Below are 18350 nucleotides of genomic sequence, written 5' to 3' on the forward strand. Positions count from 1 at the left end.
TAAATTTTTTTAAAAAATGGGATTTCTCTATACTGATATATAATTATAATAGAGATCCCATTAACAAAAGTATTAAATACACAAAAATATTTAAGATACTGACGAATTAAGTTAATCAGATACATGTGACATCCAAATAAACAAAAATATTTGAGTGATTAAAAAAGTCAAATAAATGTAGAGTAAGACCATGTTCTTGAACTGGAAGTTTTAATGTTTTAAAGGTACTAATTCTTCCAAAATTAATTTATAGTTTAATAGACTATCAGTACAAAAACCCAGTGGGGTTTCTTTTTGACAGTTGCAAAGCTACTCTGAAATTCAGTTACTACAACTTCTGTGTTACCTGGGAATTCAAGTCTGAGTCCAACTACCTCTGGATATTCATTTCAGTTAGGATCATTGAGGCTAAAGATACAGAGTGAAAAGTATTCAAGACGGGCAAAATGATGTCAGAAGGCAAAACCAGGAGCATCCAAAAAAAAACCCTTACTAGGCAATACTCCCGGCCCCATCCCACATACAATCAAGAGTATCCTGCAACTATAGGTAAAACAGTGCCTAACAAATGCTCTTAAAACAAATTTATATAATCTTAATAGGTAATACTTTTCAACACTTCCTGAATAGAGTTCAAGAATAATCAAAAAAATACCTTTATTATAAAATCTAAAGTCCGACCATGAAGAATGTTTAAATAAGTGATATTATAGCTACAGGATGGAATATACAGTCATCAGGAATGAGATACTGAAGAATTCTCAATGGCAAGGAAAAGAAGTGATTCAAATGAAGATATGTGCATACACACAGACGAAAAGACTAGAAGAGAAAATGTGAAACAATATGAAGTGGTTATCACTAGGTCATGGGACTTTTTTTAACCAGTGTTTTCCAAGTTTTAAAAAATTATAGAAAAAGAGATATCCAGTTCACATATAAGAAATACTTGAATCATATGTAAGAAAATCAAGAAGGGTGCCTAGATGGCTTAGTCAGTCAAGCATTTGACTCCTGATTTCAGCTCAGGTCATGATCTTAGGGTTGTAAGATGGAGCCCCGTGTCACGCTCCACGCTGGGCGTGGAGCCTGCTTAAGATTCTCTCTCCGACCCCCACCCCCATGCCCCCTCCCTTTCTAAAAAAAAAAAGAAAGAAAAGAAAAGAAAATCAGGAAGAGATTAGTCAGCTGCTGTTTCAACAGAAGTTGAAGTATACCTGTTCATTGTCCCTTGTGTGTGTTCCTGCAGATATCCTATCCATTATTTTTTCATTTCCAGTTCTTAATGAGGTCTCAACAAGGTACTCCTTAACTTTGCTCTCCAAAACCACATCAGGACGCCAAAGTAACTGGTCTTCATTTTCATATACTGATAAAGAAAATCCCATTAACACATTAAAAATAGTGAATATACTCCTAGATGTATACAAACTGTTCTTCCTCTTCTTTGATATGCTATACACTAGGACAACTAACTTTGAGGAAAGCAGTGATTGTCTCACAAGGTGACTCTCTCATTGGTTAAGGTATAAAAAAATTTTTTTTAACTTTATTAAGGGCCAAGTGTTCCAGTGGCTAGAGCAAGTAGCCTTCTTGCTGGTTGGATTTACTAACCAATCAGAAGACTTTCTATGCCTAGTGCAATCTAATGCCAACACCCAGAAGGGTGTTTTATATTCTCCTAATGAGAAGGTAAATATAACCTGTATAAATTCTTTAATAGCCTCACTGGAGTTTTCTCTTGAACTCTCTAACTGTCTCTATGATGTGTATACAGGTTAAAAACTGCAAACGAATAAAACAAACAAGCAAAAATAAATAAAAACCAAAATATCTGCCAAAAATGAAATGCCTAAGAAAGGTAGATTTTCACTTTACTAATTTCATCCCAAAGGGTGAATTTTACTTAAAGGAGGGTGCACATTAATCAAAAATGGAAAAGAATGATTAACAGTAAGAGAAGTAAACTTTTCAAAATCTCTTAAAGAGGTTGATCTATTAATAAGTAGAACGTCATTAAAACAAGGTGTATGTTCTATTATGCACACATTGCCGCCATACTTAAAGCTTCTACTTCACACAATAAAGTAACACAGATGGCCCAAATATTTATCCCATTGCTTCAAGTGCAATGCATTCTTCAAGTGTATGATAAGTACTAAATATAGCTAATAATATAGTTTACTGAAGCTCACTATGTACCAGGGACCAGGATAAGTGCTTTATATTCACAACTGTGTAAAGCAGGCATTATCGCTCCCGGTGAGTAGGAAAGTTAAAAATAAAATGTGCCTATGAGCCATTAAGACTGACTTTTGATGTAAATTCCTTTCCTCTTTGTCAAAATTGAAATAGGTAAAACAGTTTGGGTTTATTCCCTCCAAGAAAAGAGAAGATTTACCTTCCCTCCTGAATGTGTACAACTGAGAGATGATTACCTCTATTACGTTTAACCTAAGAACTGACAGTGGCTGAGCATGTACCTGACTTCAAGGGTGTGTGTCATTTGGGTGGGGGAATCGAGAGACTGGGTCATCTGAAGATCAGCTACTGTTTTGCTTCCCTGGGACAACATCACTTTGAAAGCAGCTTAGGAAAAGGTTGTTGTTAGGGGCCGCCAATGCTAACAACCCTAGGGTAGCCAATCTTCCCTTCTTTTAAGTGGAGGATGACCTAACAGAGCAAAGGAAAAAAAAAAACTCAGGAAGGGTTGTGTCACTGTGCTGTGTTGGCCCGATGATGTCACAGGGACAAATCGACTCCTTAGGGAAAAGGTCATATGCACACAGCCAAATCTATAGGCTTCCCAAGTTTAGCTAGGGAAATGTACCTGTATTTTTATTTTCCACCACACTTTCATAACCAATTATAACTGGGATCTACCAAAAATGCGAAGAAAAACTAATTACACTTAACTAGGGGTGTACAAAAAAAGAAACAGAATCCTTGTGTTCCACCACCTTCTCTTTCAGGGCTTGCACAAGAGAATTTCTTCTAGAGTCTTTATTCGTCAAGAGTTTTCTTTCCAAGAGGATTTTATCTCTAATGTGGATTTTATCTCTAATGTGCTCATTATCTCAGGTCATAAGAGTCTACCTACTTCTAGGAGAGTGGGATGAAGGTCAAGCAGATGCACCTGCAGAGCCATTCCACCACTTTACCTGCTGCCTCAGCCTACCTGTAAGGCTAAGAAGCACTGTACAGAGACAGAAGTGGTTCTCTGAGTCTCAGAGTTAATTCTGATAGATTATTCCTAAGTCAGGCCTAAACTTTCGTTGACTCCTAATCTATCTTTATACTGCCAAGGTTGAGGGGCACCTGGGTGGTTCAGCTGGTTAAGCATCTGCCCTCAGCTCAGGCCTTGGGATTGAGCCCCACATCGGGCTCCCTGCTCAGTGGGGAGTCTGCTTCTCCCTCTCCCTCTGCAGCTCCCCCTGCTTGCACGCTATCTCTTTCTCTAATAAATAAATATATTATTTCAAAAAAAAATTAATGTATACTGCCCAAGGCTGATATATAATCAAATAATTAAACATATTAAGGGATAACCTCCGCCTACCAAATATTATCAAAATCAAAACCAAAAGTCTTACTTACCTTTCTCATCACCATCATACTCTCCGAGGTAAGGGGGAATCTCTGCCTGATACTGTAAGCCAATCATTATTTCCTACAAGAAAATTTAGAAGTAAAAACAACTTATAAAAATACACTGAAAAACAAGTTCCAACTCATTAATGAGTTACTACAAGTCAATAGAAATTTCATCTTACAACAGCAAAATTATCTTAAATTACTTCAGAAATGTTTTTAAAAGCTACTTTTGTTCAAAATGTCTACTAAGTTATGATGATAACTCAACTTACTTTCCTCAAATCTTCAGGTGAGTTACCACTGTCTGTTTCAACATCTTCAACTTCTGATTCCTTATCTCCATCACACGTAGTATTTGCTTAAAAAAAGGAAAATTTTAGAAAGGTTTTTATTACCTATTTTTGCAGCACATGTGCATGGCACGTGGTATTTTATAAAAAATCTGTTGAATGAAAAAGGTCAGCACAAATATACTCTACTTCTTGTACTATTCTCACACTTTAACACTAGTCAAAACAAGACACTGAAAATACTAAGAAAGTGTATAGTATCCTTAACATTTTTGGTCTATTGTCAAATAGTTTGGGAAGACAAAAGGAAAACCACTATGGTCACCTTAAAAAAGAACAGAAAGCACTAGAGTTCTTATTATGCTAACCCAAAATGGGACACATTTTGTCCATCAAAGAGGGGCACATTAAGTCCATCAAAAATGTTTTTGCATATACACCTGTATGTGTATTTGCATTTATTAAGTGAACAGTTCTTCTATGATCAAAATACCTAAAAAATAAGCAAGGTTGCAGATAAGAAATTATTTCACTTCAAAGACCATTTAAATATTACTGATATACATCAAGGGATAACACCAAACTAAAAAGACTAAAATAAATCACTAAAAGGTAAAAAATACTTATTGAGCATCTGATGGTTTTCAAAACCAAGAGAGTAAAGCGCCTTTTAAAACAAGTCCAAAAAATGTCCATAAAATTTCATGGTTGAAGAACTAAGATTGGTTACCATAGCAACAGACGAATCTTGGGAAAGAAAACAGACAGCCTTGCAAAACTAACCAAATATTTTAGGTTTTAAACAACGTGTTAGTTCACTTCTATTCCAATAAAAAGTTATAATCATATTTGGATTGTAACAGAATTGTATCTCCATTAAGTAAAACACTTAGAATATTCTGATGAACTATTTTTTTGTTTTATGTCTGACAAACTAGTGAACGCCATAAAATGTACTTGAACCAGAGTATCAGTACTACTACTAATCAGTAATGACTGAGTTTCTTACATCGTAAAGGCCTAGGGAAGAAATCGGAAGTTTCATGGGAAGTCACAGACGGTGTCAGGTCATCTGCAGAAGACTGAGTTTCCTCATCATCACCCGACAACAGGTCTTTTGCTATTTCCTCCTGTAGGAATAAGAATGCAGCACTAGAGTTAGAAATAACTGTATCTCGTAAAAAAATTTCTCTTAATTGAAAAAAGAAATTATACTTCAACAATTTCGTATTATTCATAAACATATTATGTATTATGATACAATTAAGAACTTGTTGAAGGCCCCTTGGCTTTGAGAGAAGTACATTTGAAATGCTCCTGTAATTTACTTCATGTTCATAAATATTAATAACACTTAATACTTAATTACATACAATATTTAATAACTATATTATTATACATTTAAACAAATAATCTGCCTAACTTAACAGATAAGCAGAAAGTTTATTTAAACTTGCAGGCTAATTTTTAGTGAATTTACAATAATAATAATCTTATTTCTAAGTGACTGACAATTACTCACTTTCTACCAACATAAATAAAACCAAAAAATTCTCCAAACTCTTCTCTCAATAATTTAAAAAATCTAACCAATGAAAAACTCTGACTAGTGATATAATTTTAAAAGAAACAGGTTTGAATTAACTTTTATCTAAGTATATAGTCACCCGTATGCCTGGTACATAGTAGGCACTCAATATTTGCTGAATGACTACAGTCATTAAGGTGTGGTACATTAATACATTTGACTAAACAGGGGGAACAATAAAACCCACAGGAAAAGGTTCCAAGATGTAGATTCCTCTCCCTGTCTGAGATTTGAAAGGCAAGGAAAGCTTTCCAGAGACCACAGAAAATCAGCAGAGGCCGTGGCTTGTGTGAACTTTCCTCAGCAGGGACTATGCCTTCCCCACAAACAAAAATGTTACAGACATATCACCAAGGCCTTGGCTGCTGTGGCTGTCACTCATAGAGCCCAAGAAAACAGAACTTCTCTCCAACCACTCCACATCTAAGCCAGCTTGGTTTGAAGGCTTCTGGGGGATTTATTAATCAATGCATTCAAATATTCAGAGGATCCAAAAAAGTTAGGGCAAAACCTAAGTTTTGATACAATATGTCAACATAGGGAAGAAAAACTTTATGGGAGAACACTCAAACATACAAAGTATTAGGAAGCTATTAGTGCCTTTAAAGCAGTATAACCAAAGCCAAACAATATTTAAATTGGTTACCAAAATAATAAAGAGCAATGGGTCAAAAAAGGAAACTAATAAAAACAGCCAATGGTAATGGATCTGGAATTTTTCTTTTAAATGCTTATACTCACTTTGTCTAGTGTCATGTCTGGTAATTCATCAGCAAGTTCACTTGGGGAGCTATTTGCACTGGAATTTGCCACTGCTGGAATTGTAGGTTCGTAGCCATAGAATGCCAGTAAATCTTCTAAAGGCATGTTTCCTTCCTGTTCAACCCAGGGCACAAACATAAACTCAGTAGATGTCATAATACAGAAGCATGGATAAACTGTGATGCCCTTAATATTTAAAAAACACATTATCAAAACAGCAGTATCAAATCAAAGCCAAGTTTTAATTTTTCTTTTTGTACTACTGCTAGAAAACAGGCTCAAACACTTAGAGCTATTATTAATATATTAACAAAAACCTAATGATTAACATCTTCATTTTTATTTCCAGCATCACTTCACTCTTTAAAAAATTTCTCAAATATCTGCTTTAGTTTTTTTTTTTTTTAGCATTCACATTAGTATAAAGATTTACCTTGAAAGAACTTGCAATTAATCAATCAATAACTTCATATAATATTCAGCTTGTTTCCTTGGATTTAACAGTTGACCACTTGGTTTATTCTTCATGTTAGTTAGATGATAGCTGAATGGCAACCACTGCTGAGCAATCACTAACACCAATAATATTTATATATTACTATTCAAAATTATCTTTTTATATTACTAGCATCATATCTGTATTCTTGTACAACTGTTTGAGGTTTTTCTTCCATAACCACCTACTGAAGTTTTTATCATCATTACCACCATCTTACAGGTGACAAAAACAGGCTTAGTTCTGGGTTCAAATCCCAGTACCAGTTCACTTACTGGAAACAATGCTTTGATAAAAGTACATACTTCGGCTGCAGTACTTCCTGTGTTATGAATACCTATGCTATGCCACATTTTGGCACCCTTTTCCCTGAACTAATCCATCTGAAAATACGTAGTGTATTTCCTTTTTAAAAATACCTTAATTCAACAAGTAAACTGCATACAGCTATTTACAATTATTCAAATATATAAATAGAAAATAATGTATCTACAGACTAGTTAATTTGCTCAGTATTTTAGAGATGTTTATGCTCATCTATTAAGAAATTCATTAACCTTGCTTATAAGTTTAGTTTTCCCTTTAAGACAAAAGGCCTAAGTCATGAAGCAAAAGCATGAATATGCTAAAGCCAAGTACGTAAACATGTCCTCAGTGATCACAAAGTGAGCTGAAATAAGCCAGTGATAATTTCTAGAAACCCACTCACTGTCAGGCTCGGGGAGATGCCCAAGAATCTGGCCCTCACCTTTACAAGTCTAGAACTTATATTTTTCACTATGCCTGATACAAACAGATTCATGCTAAATGAACTTAGAATAAGGTTTATGACAGAATGTGACTTTGTAAATTTGCAGTAGGAGACATGTGCCTTTCCAGTGACCACACCAATCATGTCACTCACAAAATCCTTTCAGCTTGGGATTGAAATCAGTTAAAAAGCTGCGTTGGTAGCATGGAGTCAGCAGAAATGGAGCTGGATGGTCAGGATGGACAGAAGTTCACCCATGCCATGGGGAAACCTCGTGAATTCTTCTTCTCCCAAATCAAAGAACAGAACCCCTCAAATGTGCCCAAACCAGATTCAGAGTCTCTCTAGCCCTGCTCCTTGAAGATTCTATGCACCCCATTCCCTTTGGCTCATATTGATTCTAAGAGGAGACTGGGATGCAGCTTTTGCAAACCACCTGTCTGTAGTATTTCTTCAAAACCTCTTGGTTTCAGATTCTCTCCATGAGCTGGGGAGATGTCAATTTTCATGCATCATACACTAATAGTCCACCTTTCCATCAATACAGCATTTACTGGGTTTCAGGTACTATGCAGAGGTTACTAGCTGTGGATAGAGAAAAGAAATTTATAGAAAATCCCTGATCTCAATGAATTCAGTCTTGATGGAAGAAACTGGTTAGTTAACAATTATAATGGAATGTGTTGACTGCAATAATCAATTCCAGAAATGGTAATATACATTGGTAGGTACAGAGAAGAAAAGAACTACACTCTAAGAATAATGGTATGTGCGAGATTAGGGAGGTGCCTCACAGGGTGCAAAGACTGAGCTAAGTCTTAAAAGATGAAGAGGCATTCAACAGATGAGGGCTGTGCACTAGGGACTTGAGGTGTGTCATAAGAAACACTGACTATGCAGTTACTGGGTGCCAGTAGGCCACTGTGCCAAGTGCCAGTATGAAAAATAGGTCTTGCCCTTCTACAACGTACAGTCTTGGCTGGGGCGCGGGGGGGGGGGGCTATACACAAATACAAAACTGCCAATTATGAATGCAAAGGAAATAAACAGGGTCCTGAAATACAGAATAATGTAGAGAGTCCACTTTTACAGGGTCAAAGGGAAGACAGAGAGTGCCCTTTACTCCCAGGGTACTGGGAAGTGAACGGAAAGTAAAAAAAAAAAAGTGTGGGAGATCAGGTGGGAGTGCTATGACTTTATTTCTTCTTAAATGTTAGGCAGCTACATAAAGAAAAGAAAAGTTTGAGGAGGTGGAGAGATAAGAGAAAAGCAGGGAGCCCACGTAAGGGTTTCATGCTGGATTAAGGTAGTGATATAAACATGGAAAAAAGTAAATAGATGATATATATTCTAAGGTGGAATCAAATGGGTTCCTGGATGTGGGAGTGAAAGGGAGAGAAAATGATGTCTCTCCAGATTTCTATTTGAGCAACTGCCTATATAGTGGTAACTTTTACGGAGATAGAAAGTACTGAAGGAGGGGCGCCTGGGTGGCTCAGTCGGTTAAGCATCTGCCTTCAGCTTAGGTCATGATCCCAGGATCCTGGGATCGAGTCCCACATCAGGCTCCCTGCTCAGCTACTTCCCCTGCCTGGGCTCTCTCTCTCTCTGTGTCAAACAAATAAATAAAATCTTAAGAAAAAAAAGAAAGAAAGGACTGAAGGAAGGGTTTCTGAAGGAAACAATTAAAGAGGTCTGTGGAAGATGCAAGTCAAGTCTGAGAGGACTATGAAACATCTAAGTAGAAGAGTCAAGTTGGCCAGCAGCCTTGTGTTCAGAGGATCAGGCCGGGCTAAAGATATAAATCTGGCATTCGTTAGCACCTAAAGGATATCTAAAGCCAAAGAAGGTGAGAGGATAGACAGAAAAGAGAAAGGAATATATGCTTATTAGAAGAACTTCCAGATATATTACCCTACAGGCAATGGAATATGTCTGGAAAATTCTAAGCACAATATGCATTTTGAAAATAACATTCTAGAGGAAGTAGAAGAATGACAGCCTCAACTAAGGAAGGGAATTATTTGAGCGAAATTAAGAGGAAAGAATGTATTTCTTGACCTACTTGATAAACTGAATGAAAGTGACAGAGGAGTCTAAATGGATTGCCTGTTTCCGGACCACGAAGGCTAAATACCTACAGCACCGTTATGAGACAGAAACATCAAACTGGAAGGTGGACAGTGGGGTGGTAAATGGTAATTCAAGGCAAAAGCTGAAGCAATGGGCTTGAATGAGATCATCCAGAAAAGGCAGAGTGAGAAGACATAAGCTAGAACTCTGAGAACTGCCATCAATTAAAATGTGGGCAAAGAAAGAATGCTCATAAATAGAAAAGAGGGAGATACCAGAGAGTAGAACTAAGAGAAAGCAGAATTACATAAGCTAAAGAAGAAGCAAGTGTGAAGAGACCAGAGATAGTCACTTAGGCCAAGAGAAATCAAGAAGAACAAAGAGACAAATTCTCTGTACCTGTCAAGCAGGAATTATTGGTGACCCTATAGCCTGCTGGGAGAAGCAAAGCTGAATCAATGGAGGGGAGAAAGTACATGAATGGACTGAATGGAGGAGAGAAAGTACATACATTATAAAAAGAGAATCATTAACGGCAACACAGAGCTAAAAGAATTTCCCCCAAATTTAGGAAACATATGAGTAGGATTTTCCATGCTGAAATAAAAAAATAAGTGGGAAGAACGGACTCGGGGCAGGAGGGATGGAATTAAAATCTAGCCTAGGATGTGGCAATATACTCTTGGGACAGTAGGGAGAGAAGAAAAAATGAGTATAAAAGTTAAGTTTGTATGTGTGGGGCACACAGGAGATTCCAGATAGTCACTCATGAAAACCCGACCTTCTCTTTAACAACAAAAGTACAATCATCTGTTGAGGAAGAAGGTGACTTCTTAGTGGAACTTCATCAACACATTCAAGGAACGGCACTAGTTACCTAAAGGGAGCTGATGCTAAAACACAGAAATCACTTGTACTAAAACTTGTATAGCAAAACTAAAAAAGGTGGATCCAATCTCTGAAGCACTTCACAAATGAGCTTTCGACTAGACCTATTAATAAAGGACTTAGTCCTCTGAAGCACAAAAAAAAGGTTATTTTTAAATCGAATGAGTAAATCTGCCTCTGAGATCTGTGGTGGCTAGAACAGCTTAGAAGTTTAATCCAGCACCTTATCCCAGGTAGAGGATTTTTCCCTTTTTTTTCTCAGGTATTTTGTTGACTCTATTTAAACTTTACCCTTAAAGGCATATTTGAGTCTAATCATAAATGAACTATTTTCTAACTCAAAGGTTTTGTATCAGGAAGAACATAAAATCTAGAGGCAGAGGACTCACTAACTGCTAACCATTACTGTGGGCAAATCACCTAACTCCTCTCACCTACATTTCTTCATCTGTAAAGAGAAAAGGATCATCATTTCTTTGATCCTATGATGCATAACCTCACATACCAGAAATTAGGATGCATCCCATTACCAATGTACAGATTTCCCATAGTACTGTTCCTCCCTGCCCCCATCTATGTTATTTCTAAATCTATGGTACATTTCACAATCAACAAGGCCTCTTAACCAAGGAAATAATGCTAATACTCATCCAATACACCTGATGGTGTTCCTGGATTGATCAAAAGAAACTGTCTAAGTGAAGCGTAGAACAAGTTTCGTATAATGCCAGTCTGATATCTTAAAATATGTATTGCAAAACAGTATACATACAGTTTTTAAAACTTAATTTAAAAAAAACCCACAAAACAGGAAGGATCTATACCAAAGTGTAAGTGGTAGAAAATGTGATTTTTACTTTCTCATTTAACAATGAATATCAAGGGAGAAATCTACATATTATTGTAAAAAAATCTCTGAAAGTTATAGCTCTACACCATTACATTAAAACCTCACCAAACAGTAACACGAATAAACTACAGTAAGACACGATGTAAACCTTATTTTATATGCTTAATAACATAAATCTAGTCACATAATGTATTCTCTATACCAAAGTACTACTATACAAAAACTGTTTCTATTTCTTATTTTTCTTTTTTTTTTTTTAAGATTTTATTTATTTATTTATTCGACAGAGATAGAGACAGCCAGGGAGAGAGGGAACACAAGCAGGGGGAGTGGGAGAGGAAGAAGCAGGCTCATAGCGGAAGAGCCCGATGCGGGGGCTCGATCCCATAATGCTGGGATCACGCCCTGAGCCGAAGGCAGACGCTTAACCGCTGTGCCACCCAGGCACCCCTATTTCTTATTTTTCGTAACACATACTATACTAAAAATTTGTAAACACTAAAATACAGGCGATATTTATAGTCTATAAACTACCGAGTTTACTATGAGCATAAAAACTTATTGTAATTTCTAAAAACAAACATTAACATTAAGTCCCTAAGACTGTGAACATGGAAGAATACCTAAATCAATGTTCCAATAATAAAAGATTAACAGAGTACATTAAATCATATAGAAATAATTTTAAATTTCTTCTATAATGATCTCTACTCTTTATATTTGTGTCTCTATCTACTGTTCTTTATTCCATTTCATGTTTCATTACACATCAACAAAGAATACAGACCACATACATAGTAATGCTTTACTACATATAAGAATTACAGTTCAGAGGAAGTGGACAGTCAGTCACTCTTAGAAATAGCTCCTCTTGTTCACTGTTCAACAAGAGAAAGATTAGGCTTCTAAGTAGAGACAAAGTTCTTAGGTCTTCACTAGAATCTGTTTAAAGATCACCTGTAGTTTTCTGTCCCAATTTCCAAGAATGTCATAAACTACCAAGTAGCAAAACTGTCCAAGTACAGAGAAGCTGAAATACTTAAAGACCTCCAATTTTTCTGAATCTTCAAATTCAGTGATAGGTATCAATACAAAGCAAAAAATTAATTACCAGTGTTTATTATTTTTTTAAGATTTGTATTTATTTGACAGAGAGATGATATTAGCTGGATTACAATTCTCAGTTAGTCTAGGCTACCCATAAGAGGTAGAAAGGAAGTGCCCGAATAAAGCCAAGGCAGAATTCAAGACTCTTGGACATCTTTTCTTATCAACAGGCAATATTTTATCATCACCCCTGAAAGAAGCAATACCCAAAGCTTTTCTTAAATATTTCCCAACCATTTTATCTCTATATTCTCAAATCTGTTTGGCTATAAGTAGGTTTTTTTTTTTTAATGATTAAATCTAACAGCAATTGTGTTGGATTAATTTGTCAAGTGAATGAACATGTTTAGAAATTTTCAGGTCTACCAGAGTAAGCCTGGGGTCTAGATCCTGAAGACTGCCCCTGTTTCCCTGTATATTAACATGAAAGGAGAAATGCAGTAAGAATTCATCTCTGCCTCACAAAGATAGCAGAAGAGATTATCTAAGGATGTGTCTTGTCTTTTTGAAGAAAAAGAGGTAAAAAACTCAAGGGATTATTATTATTCAATATTATTCCTGAAAGCTTTTGTTATTCTGGGCTGATCAGAAATGTGCAAATAAGGTTAATTTATAGATAAGTATAATCCTACATTTTTTCAAGTGATCCCTATGGAGACCTCTCTCTGTAGTCCTGGTATAAATATGTGTTTAAAATCCAGTTCATTTCCATTTATATTGATTTTGGGTTTAAGAAGTTATAAACTACATTTACTCTTGCCAACTTTTTAAAAGATGACTGAGGGGTGGAAAATGGGACATTATTTTACGATTAAAAATTGAGTAAAACTTTTTCTCTTTCAATATTCTTTTAGTATTCTACCAGACTACAAGTTATTTAAAGGAAAAGACCTCTCCCTGTATCTACTGCAGTGTTTAACTAAACTCAAGTGTGACCCTCAGTAGAAAAGTATGGTATAATGCACTGGGCTGGGCTACGATTGAGAACCAAGTTTAGGGCCCATGGTTCTCTATATCCCATTATGCTCACCTGTAAGATGACCACATGTACCTACTTCACTGTGCTTCAAATACTTAAAAATTAGATTAAGAGATATAAAATAATCTAGAATAATTAAATGAAAATCTACGTATTTAGGCTTCCCTTCAAAATAATGAGAAAATCTGTGACAGTCCATAAAAGTTAGGTCAAAAACAAAGATGCTGATCCTGTTTTTATTTCAGATAGATTGTAAAATAATTTATAATAGAATTTCAAAATCTTTACTATAAGTTTGCTATTAAAATAGGAAAATAAAATCCTTTACCTTTTCTAAGTCTTCAATTTCAGAACTGAAGTTTTTACCCTCATCCATCATTTCCTCTTCTTCAAGAGTTCTTTCATCATCATAGTCATGGACCAACATCTCAGCAGTGGGGTCAAAATCATGATCCTCAGAAGACAAAGACCCAACTGGAATGAAACAAACTGAATCACTTTACACATTCACAACGCTACTTACAAGAGAAAATAATCTGTGTTCCTCTGCCAGTTCCTTTTAATGATTATACATGAGCTTTATTAAATGCATTTACTATATACTTAACAGGTTATAAAGACCATACCGTTCTGAAAAGATATCTAAATCAGCAAAAGAACAAGGCAGAGTAACTTAAAAACATATTAATCAGAAGTCCAGTCCATGAGAACAGAACTTATTACAGCAGCAAAGTGATTTATTTTATTTATTTATTTTTTTAAAGATTTTATTATTTATTCGACAGAGAGACAGCCAGCGAGAAAGGGAATACAAGCAGGGGGAGAGGGAGAGGAAGAAGCAGGCTCATAGCAGAGGAGCCTGACGTGGGGCTCGATCCCATAACGCCGGGATCACGCCCTGAGCCGAAGGCAGACGCTTAACCGCTCTGCCACCCAGGCGCCCCTGCACAGTGATTTAAACCGAGGAGTCCTAAAAAAAATGTTCTAAGAGAAAAGTCAAACTTATTTGTCAGTCAGTTTAATGCATTTGTCTAAAAGCAACAGAAAAATGACAGAAGGATTATGAATGGAAGATTTCACAAGAATCTGTTATGTACTAAGGCCCAACACTTCAGGCAAAGAGAATATATATGTTACCCAACTTACAACCCTCAAAGGTACAAAACACAATAGAAATTTGGTTCATAGAAAAAATACAAGTTTTTGCGAAGCAACCATACAGCAAATCAGTCTCTAAAAGTAGTATGTCACTTTTCATGTCCATAACTGTATTTCAAGCTCTCCACAGAGACATTACATTTAAGAGTATGCTTTTCTCTAGACAACAAATAAGGTAATTAGTTTTTAAGATTATGTGAAGGAAATACAGAAAAATTTTATCTACAGGTTTTTGGAAGATGTATCCTGCTGCAAGTTGTTTTGGCCAATTCATTATACCGGTTTATAAAACTGTAATACTTTTTAATGGTAAATGTGAAGTCAACGGGGTTGAGAAATGAGTAAGATTCAAAATCCCATGAGAATGAAATTGGATCTATGAAAAACAGAATTTTCTGTTTTACTCTGGTATCTAATTCAATTAGACCAGTAACTCTCGGAGCAGGGAAGCAAAGAAGTATGGTGGGGTAGAGGAAGGGCGAAATGGAAAGAAGTACATTTAACATAAAAAGTTAGGTATGTTTTTAGTAAAGCTATTTAATATTTTTAATTTCAAACATTTAAGGACAGTATGGGATCATTACCAAAACACTGACCTACACCAAAGATTTTTCACTATGAAAAAAAACACACATAATTCAATGATTTTGATTCTGAGTTTGGAGAACTCTAATCATTAGTCCTAAAAATAACACAATTTCTATGGAACTCAATTCTTTAGGAAGCTTACATTATGATGTTATTTTTTTAATGTTTAAAGATGCTATCTGTTTATTTTAAAACCTGTTGAAATACAGATGGTTTAACTTAATTTTAGGAGAAAGATGAATATTTATTAAAGAGCTCAAAAGCAGAACATCCACCATTATCAATCTCCTATTTTGAGGAATTTCTGGAAACCTCTGTGGTAGACAAAGTGTCAGGGATGAAACAGATGGTAACTTTTCCACCTCTTTAAGGCAGAGCTCTGTCCTCTTTTGTAATCCCCACATCACTGGTCACAGTGCTCTTCCCTCTTAAAGCGGGAAGGTATTCAGTTAAGGGCCAGAAATCAAAGGGCCTAAGGGTCTACTCCTGGCTTTGTCCCTGACCTGCTGAGACCTGAGGCAAGTCATTTAAACTTTCTGGGCCCAGGTCCAGTTTTTCATTTGTAAAACGCGTAGCATTGGCTTAGATGACCTCAAGAACCTCTTCTAAGCTCTAAAATTTTCTTTAAAACAGGTTAAAAAAGTTTATTCAAACACCAAAACTACACTGTCGTCTTGCTCTTTAGATTGCAGCTTCTTAAAAGCAGATAGTGATGCAAAATGGAAAAATTCCATTATCATCCAGATGTTTGGCATCATGTATAGAAATATTCTGTTCCTGAAATCAGTTATGACAAAGAAATGTTTGTCTCAAAATTAGAAAAACTTTCTAAAACAATTTTTTAAATGTAAAGATGTAGACGTCTATTTAAAAAATAACCAAAACTTTCTTCTACTCTGTGACTAATTATTTTATAATACCCTGAAGGTGAATCAAGTGAGACCTTAAAAGTCCACTAAATACACAAAGTAATATGCAAAGAAACGGGCTGTTCACTCTAAGGCAACACGCTGCAAGGGAAGACTTGGGAGATTTTCCAGGCTCTATTAACTAGGTGACTCTCGGTAGAGTTATTTAAAAGTCTTCTCAAGTGTAAAATAAGGGACTTGGAGTAGTTCAGACGTACTTTTCCTGGAGAATATTAGAGGGAAAAGAGACAGCCAAAAAAAGGGCTGGAAAGAGGGTGAGAAATTGAAACAAAACTGTCCTCTCCATTATGGGATTCAGGGGAGCCAGAAACCCCAAACTGTATGCAATTATGCACATGTGGAGAGTTCAGGAGACAGTCCCTTGCTTTCATCAGAACCTGACAGTGTTTCCGATTTCAAAAAGGTTAAACACTACTAGATGATCTAAGGCTATCTCACCTCAAAAATTCTGTATTACCACTTTTCTGTGACAAACTTGCAATTCTATGTTTCTTTTAAGGTAGCTTTACCTAACTCTCAAGTTCCAATTTTAATACAATCTATAGTCATGTCTCAATTATGAAAAATTTATGAGACAAATAAGGAGAGATGGGGAGTCATGGTCAGTTAATAAGCAATATAAGTAATCCCAGTTTCGACAAATTAAAGAGTTGATTTCTTGAAAAAATAATTAAAATCTAAACTAACCTGGGAAAGTTAGTGGAAAGTTAATTTGGGATTAACTTTTTCAGGCTTTGAGGAAAAAAAACGATATGTGATAACTAAAGATATATTACTTTAAAAGAACACTTGTCTGTTTGCAGCTTTGTTAACAAGTTATTTTTTTCAACACGCAAGAAAAAAGAGAGAGAAGTATAACTGTTCCTTCCTCGAAAAACTTAATTACCAAAATGTACGCTGAAACTCTTAAAAACAAATGACAAAAACTCGCAGGACAAATTTTTTTGCGAAAATCTTTAGTAATAGATCTATGAGCCCCCCATTACCCTTTGGGACCCACTGAAGAGGTAAGAAAATAGGACAAACCTGGGCTCGAACTTCCAAAAGAAGCCTAGGAGAAAGAAGAAAACGTGCGGTTAGATCGCGCAGCCAGGGGGAAGAGGCAGCTCCGGCAACAGGGCGCAGAGGAGGCGGAGCCCAAAGCTCCTCCGCAGCTGCCAAAAGTACAAGACGTAGCTTCGCTCCAAACGCTCCCAGCCCCTTTCGGGCCCCTCTTGGCTGCCTCGCCTTCCTCCCCGAGTCCCCAGTGTGCAGCAGACCCGGGACGAAGCCCAGAGTCTAACAGGCAACTCCAAGCCGCCCCTTGGAGCTCGGCAAGTTACAAAGCGGAGAGGCAAAACCCAGAGGAGTAGCCTCACGGTATCGGTCCCCAGTCCCCGGCATCACGGGAGTCCCCCAAATCCCACCCTGCTCTCCACGGACCCAAACAACACCTCCCAAAGCAATACCCTGTACTGGAAGGGAATCGTCCTCCGAGCACCTAGTCTACCCCTGGGCCCGAGAGCCCCAATTCCGAGGCTGTCCTCTGACCTGAGCATAGGCCGGCTCGAAACTGGACACCCGCCCCCAAGCCAAAGCGCAAATCCCCCATTCTCTCTCCCGAAACTGGAGACGCAGCCCCTCAGTCCCAGAGATGCTAGTTCCTTCCAGGGTGTTCAGTCCCTCCCTCAGGCCCGCCAGCGAGCCCCTCGCCCCAGCGAGCTCCAGCCGAAGGGGCTCCTGCTGCGCCACCCCCTCCCCCCCCCAGCTCACCAGTCCCGGGGGACACGACCAGGGCAGCTTCGCTCGCCCTGCCTCCCTCCTTCAGGGCAGAAGAAAGCGGGGTTACTGAGAGCCCCCAGAGATAACGTCGAGAGTCTTGGACTACCTCCTTTCACACCCAGGGGCTCCCGGACCTCCAGGGCGCGGGGCGAGGAGTCCCGCTCGCCTCCCGCGAAGCCCGGCGGCCGTACATCCCGCTTGCCTCGGTGCCCGGAGCAAAGTGGAGCGTGAGGCTCCTTGGCGCCGCAGCCCGGACCCAGTGGGCCGGGGGCACAGAGCACTCCTCCCGCAGGACAGTGGCGCAGCCCGCTCCCCGCTTTGCAATCCGGCCGCGGATGGGGGGGGCTCGGCCGGTTTCCACCCACCCTGGCCCTAGAAAGCGGCGCGGAGGCTCCGGTGGCCCGCGTCAGCTGCCCGGGGGCACGGCACGGCGCCGTCCCCAGGCCGGGGCTCGCTGCCGCCGGTCGCCACCTCCGGTCCGGCCCCGACGCGCAGCCGGCGGGGCCGGAGCCGCCGCGGCCTAGTCCCGGAGGGAG

General features: G+C 38.0%; 1 protein-coding gene across 2 annotated transcripts in view; it reads right to left on the minus strand.

Moving 5' to 3' along the window:
- The window catches only part of MIER3 (MIER family member 3), a 29214-nt gene extending 11048 nt beyond the window's left edge, over window positions 1–18166 (minus strand). Inside the window, exons 1-8 of one of the 2 annotated variants that reach the window (XM_034656258.1) lie at window positions 17806–18166; window positions 17080–17104; window positions 13707–13852; window positions 6214–6348; window positions 4894–5014; window positions 3867–3952; window positions 3598–3670; window positions 1218–1369 (exon numbers count right to left, since the gene is read on the minus strand). In XM_034656258.1, the coding sequence (XP_034512149.1) occupies window positions 1218–1369; window positions 3598–3670; window positions 3867–3952; window positions 4894–5014; window positions 6214–6348; window positions 13707–13805 (666 nt within the window). In that variant the 5' untranslated portion in view covers window positions 13806–13852; window positions 17080–17104; window positions 17806–18166. The remainder of the gene's footprint in view (window positions 1–1217; window positions 1370–3597; window positions 3671–3866; window positions 3953–4893; window positions 5015–6213; window positions 6349–13706; window positions 13853–17079; window positions 17105–17805) is intronic. The other variant, XM_034656257.1, reaches the window with a different exon arrangement.
- Between the last annotated feature and the right edge of the window lie 184 nt (window positions 18167–18350).

This window comes from Ailuropoda melanoleuca, chromosome 3, assembly GCF_002007445.2.
Source record: "Ailuropoda melanoleuca isolate Jingjing chromosome 3, ASM200744v2, whole genome shotgun sequence".
NCBI lineage: Eukaryota > Metazoa > Chordata > Mammalia > Carnivora > Ursidae > Ailuropoda > Ailuropoda melanoleuca.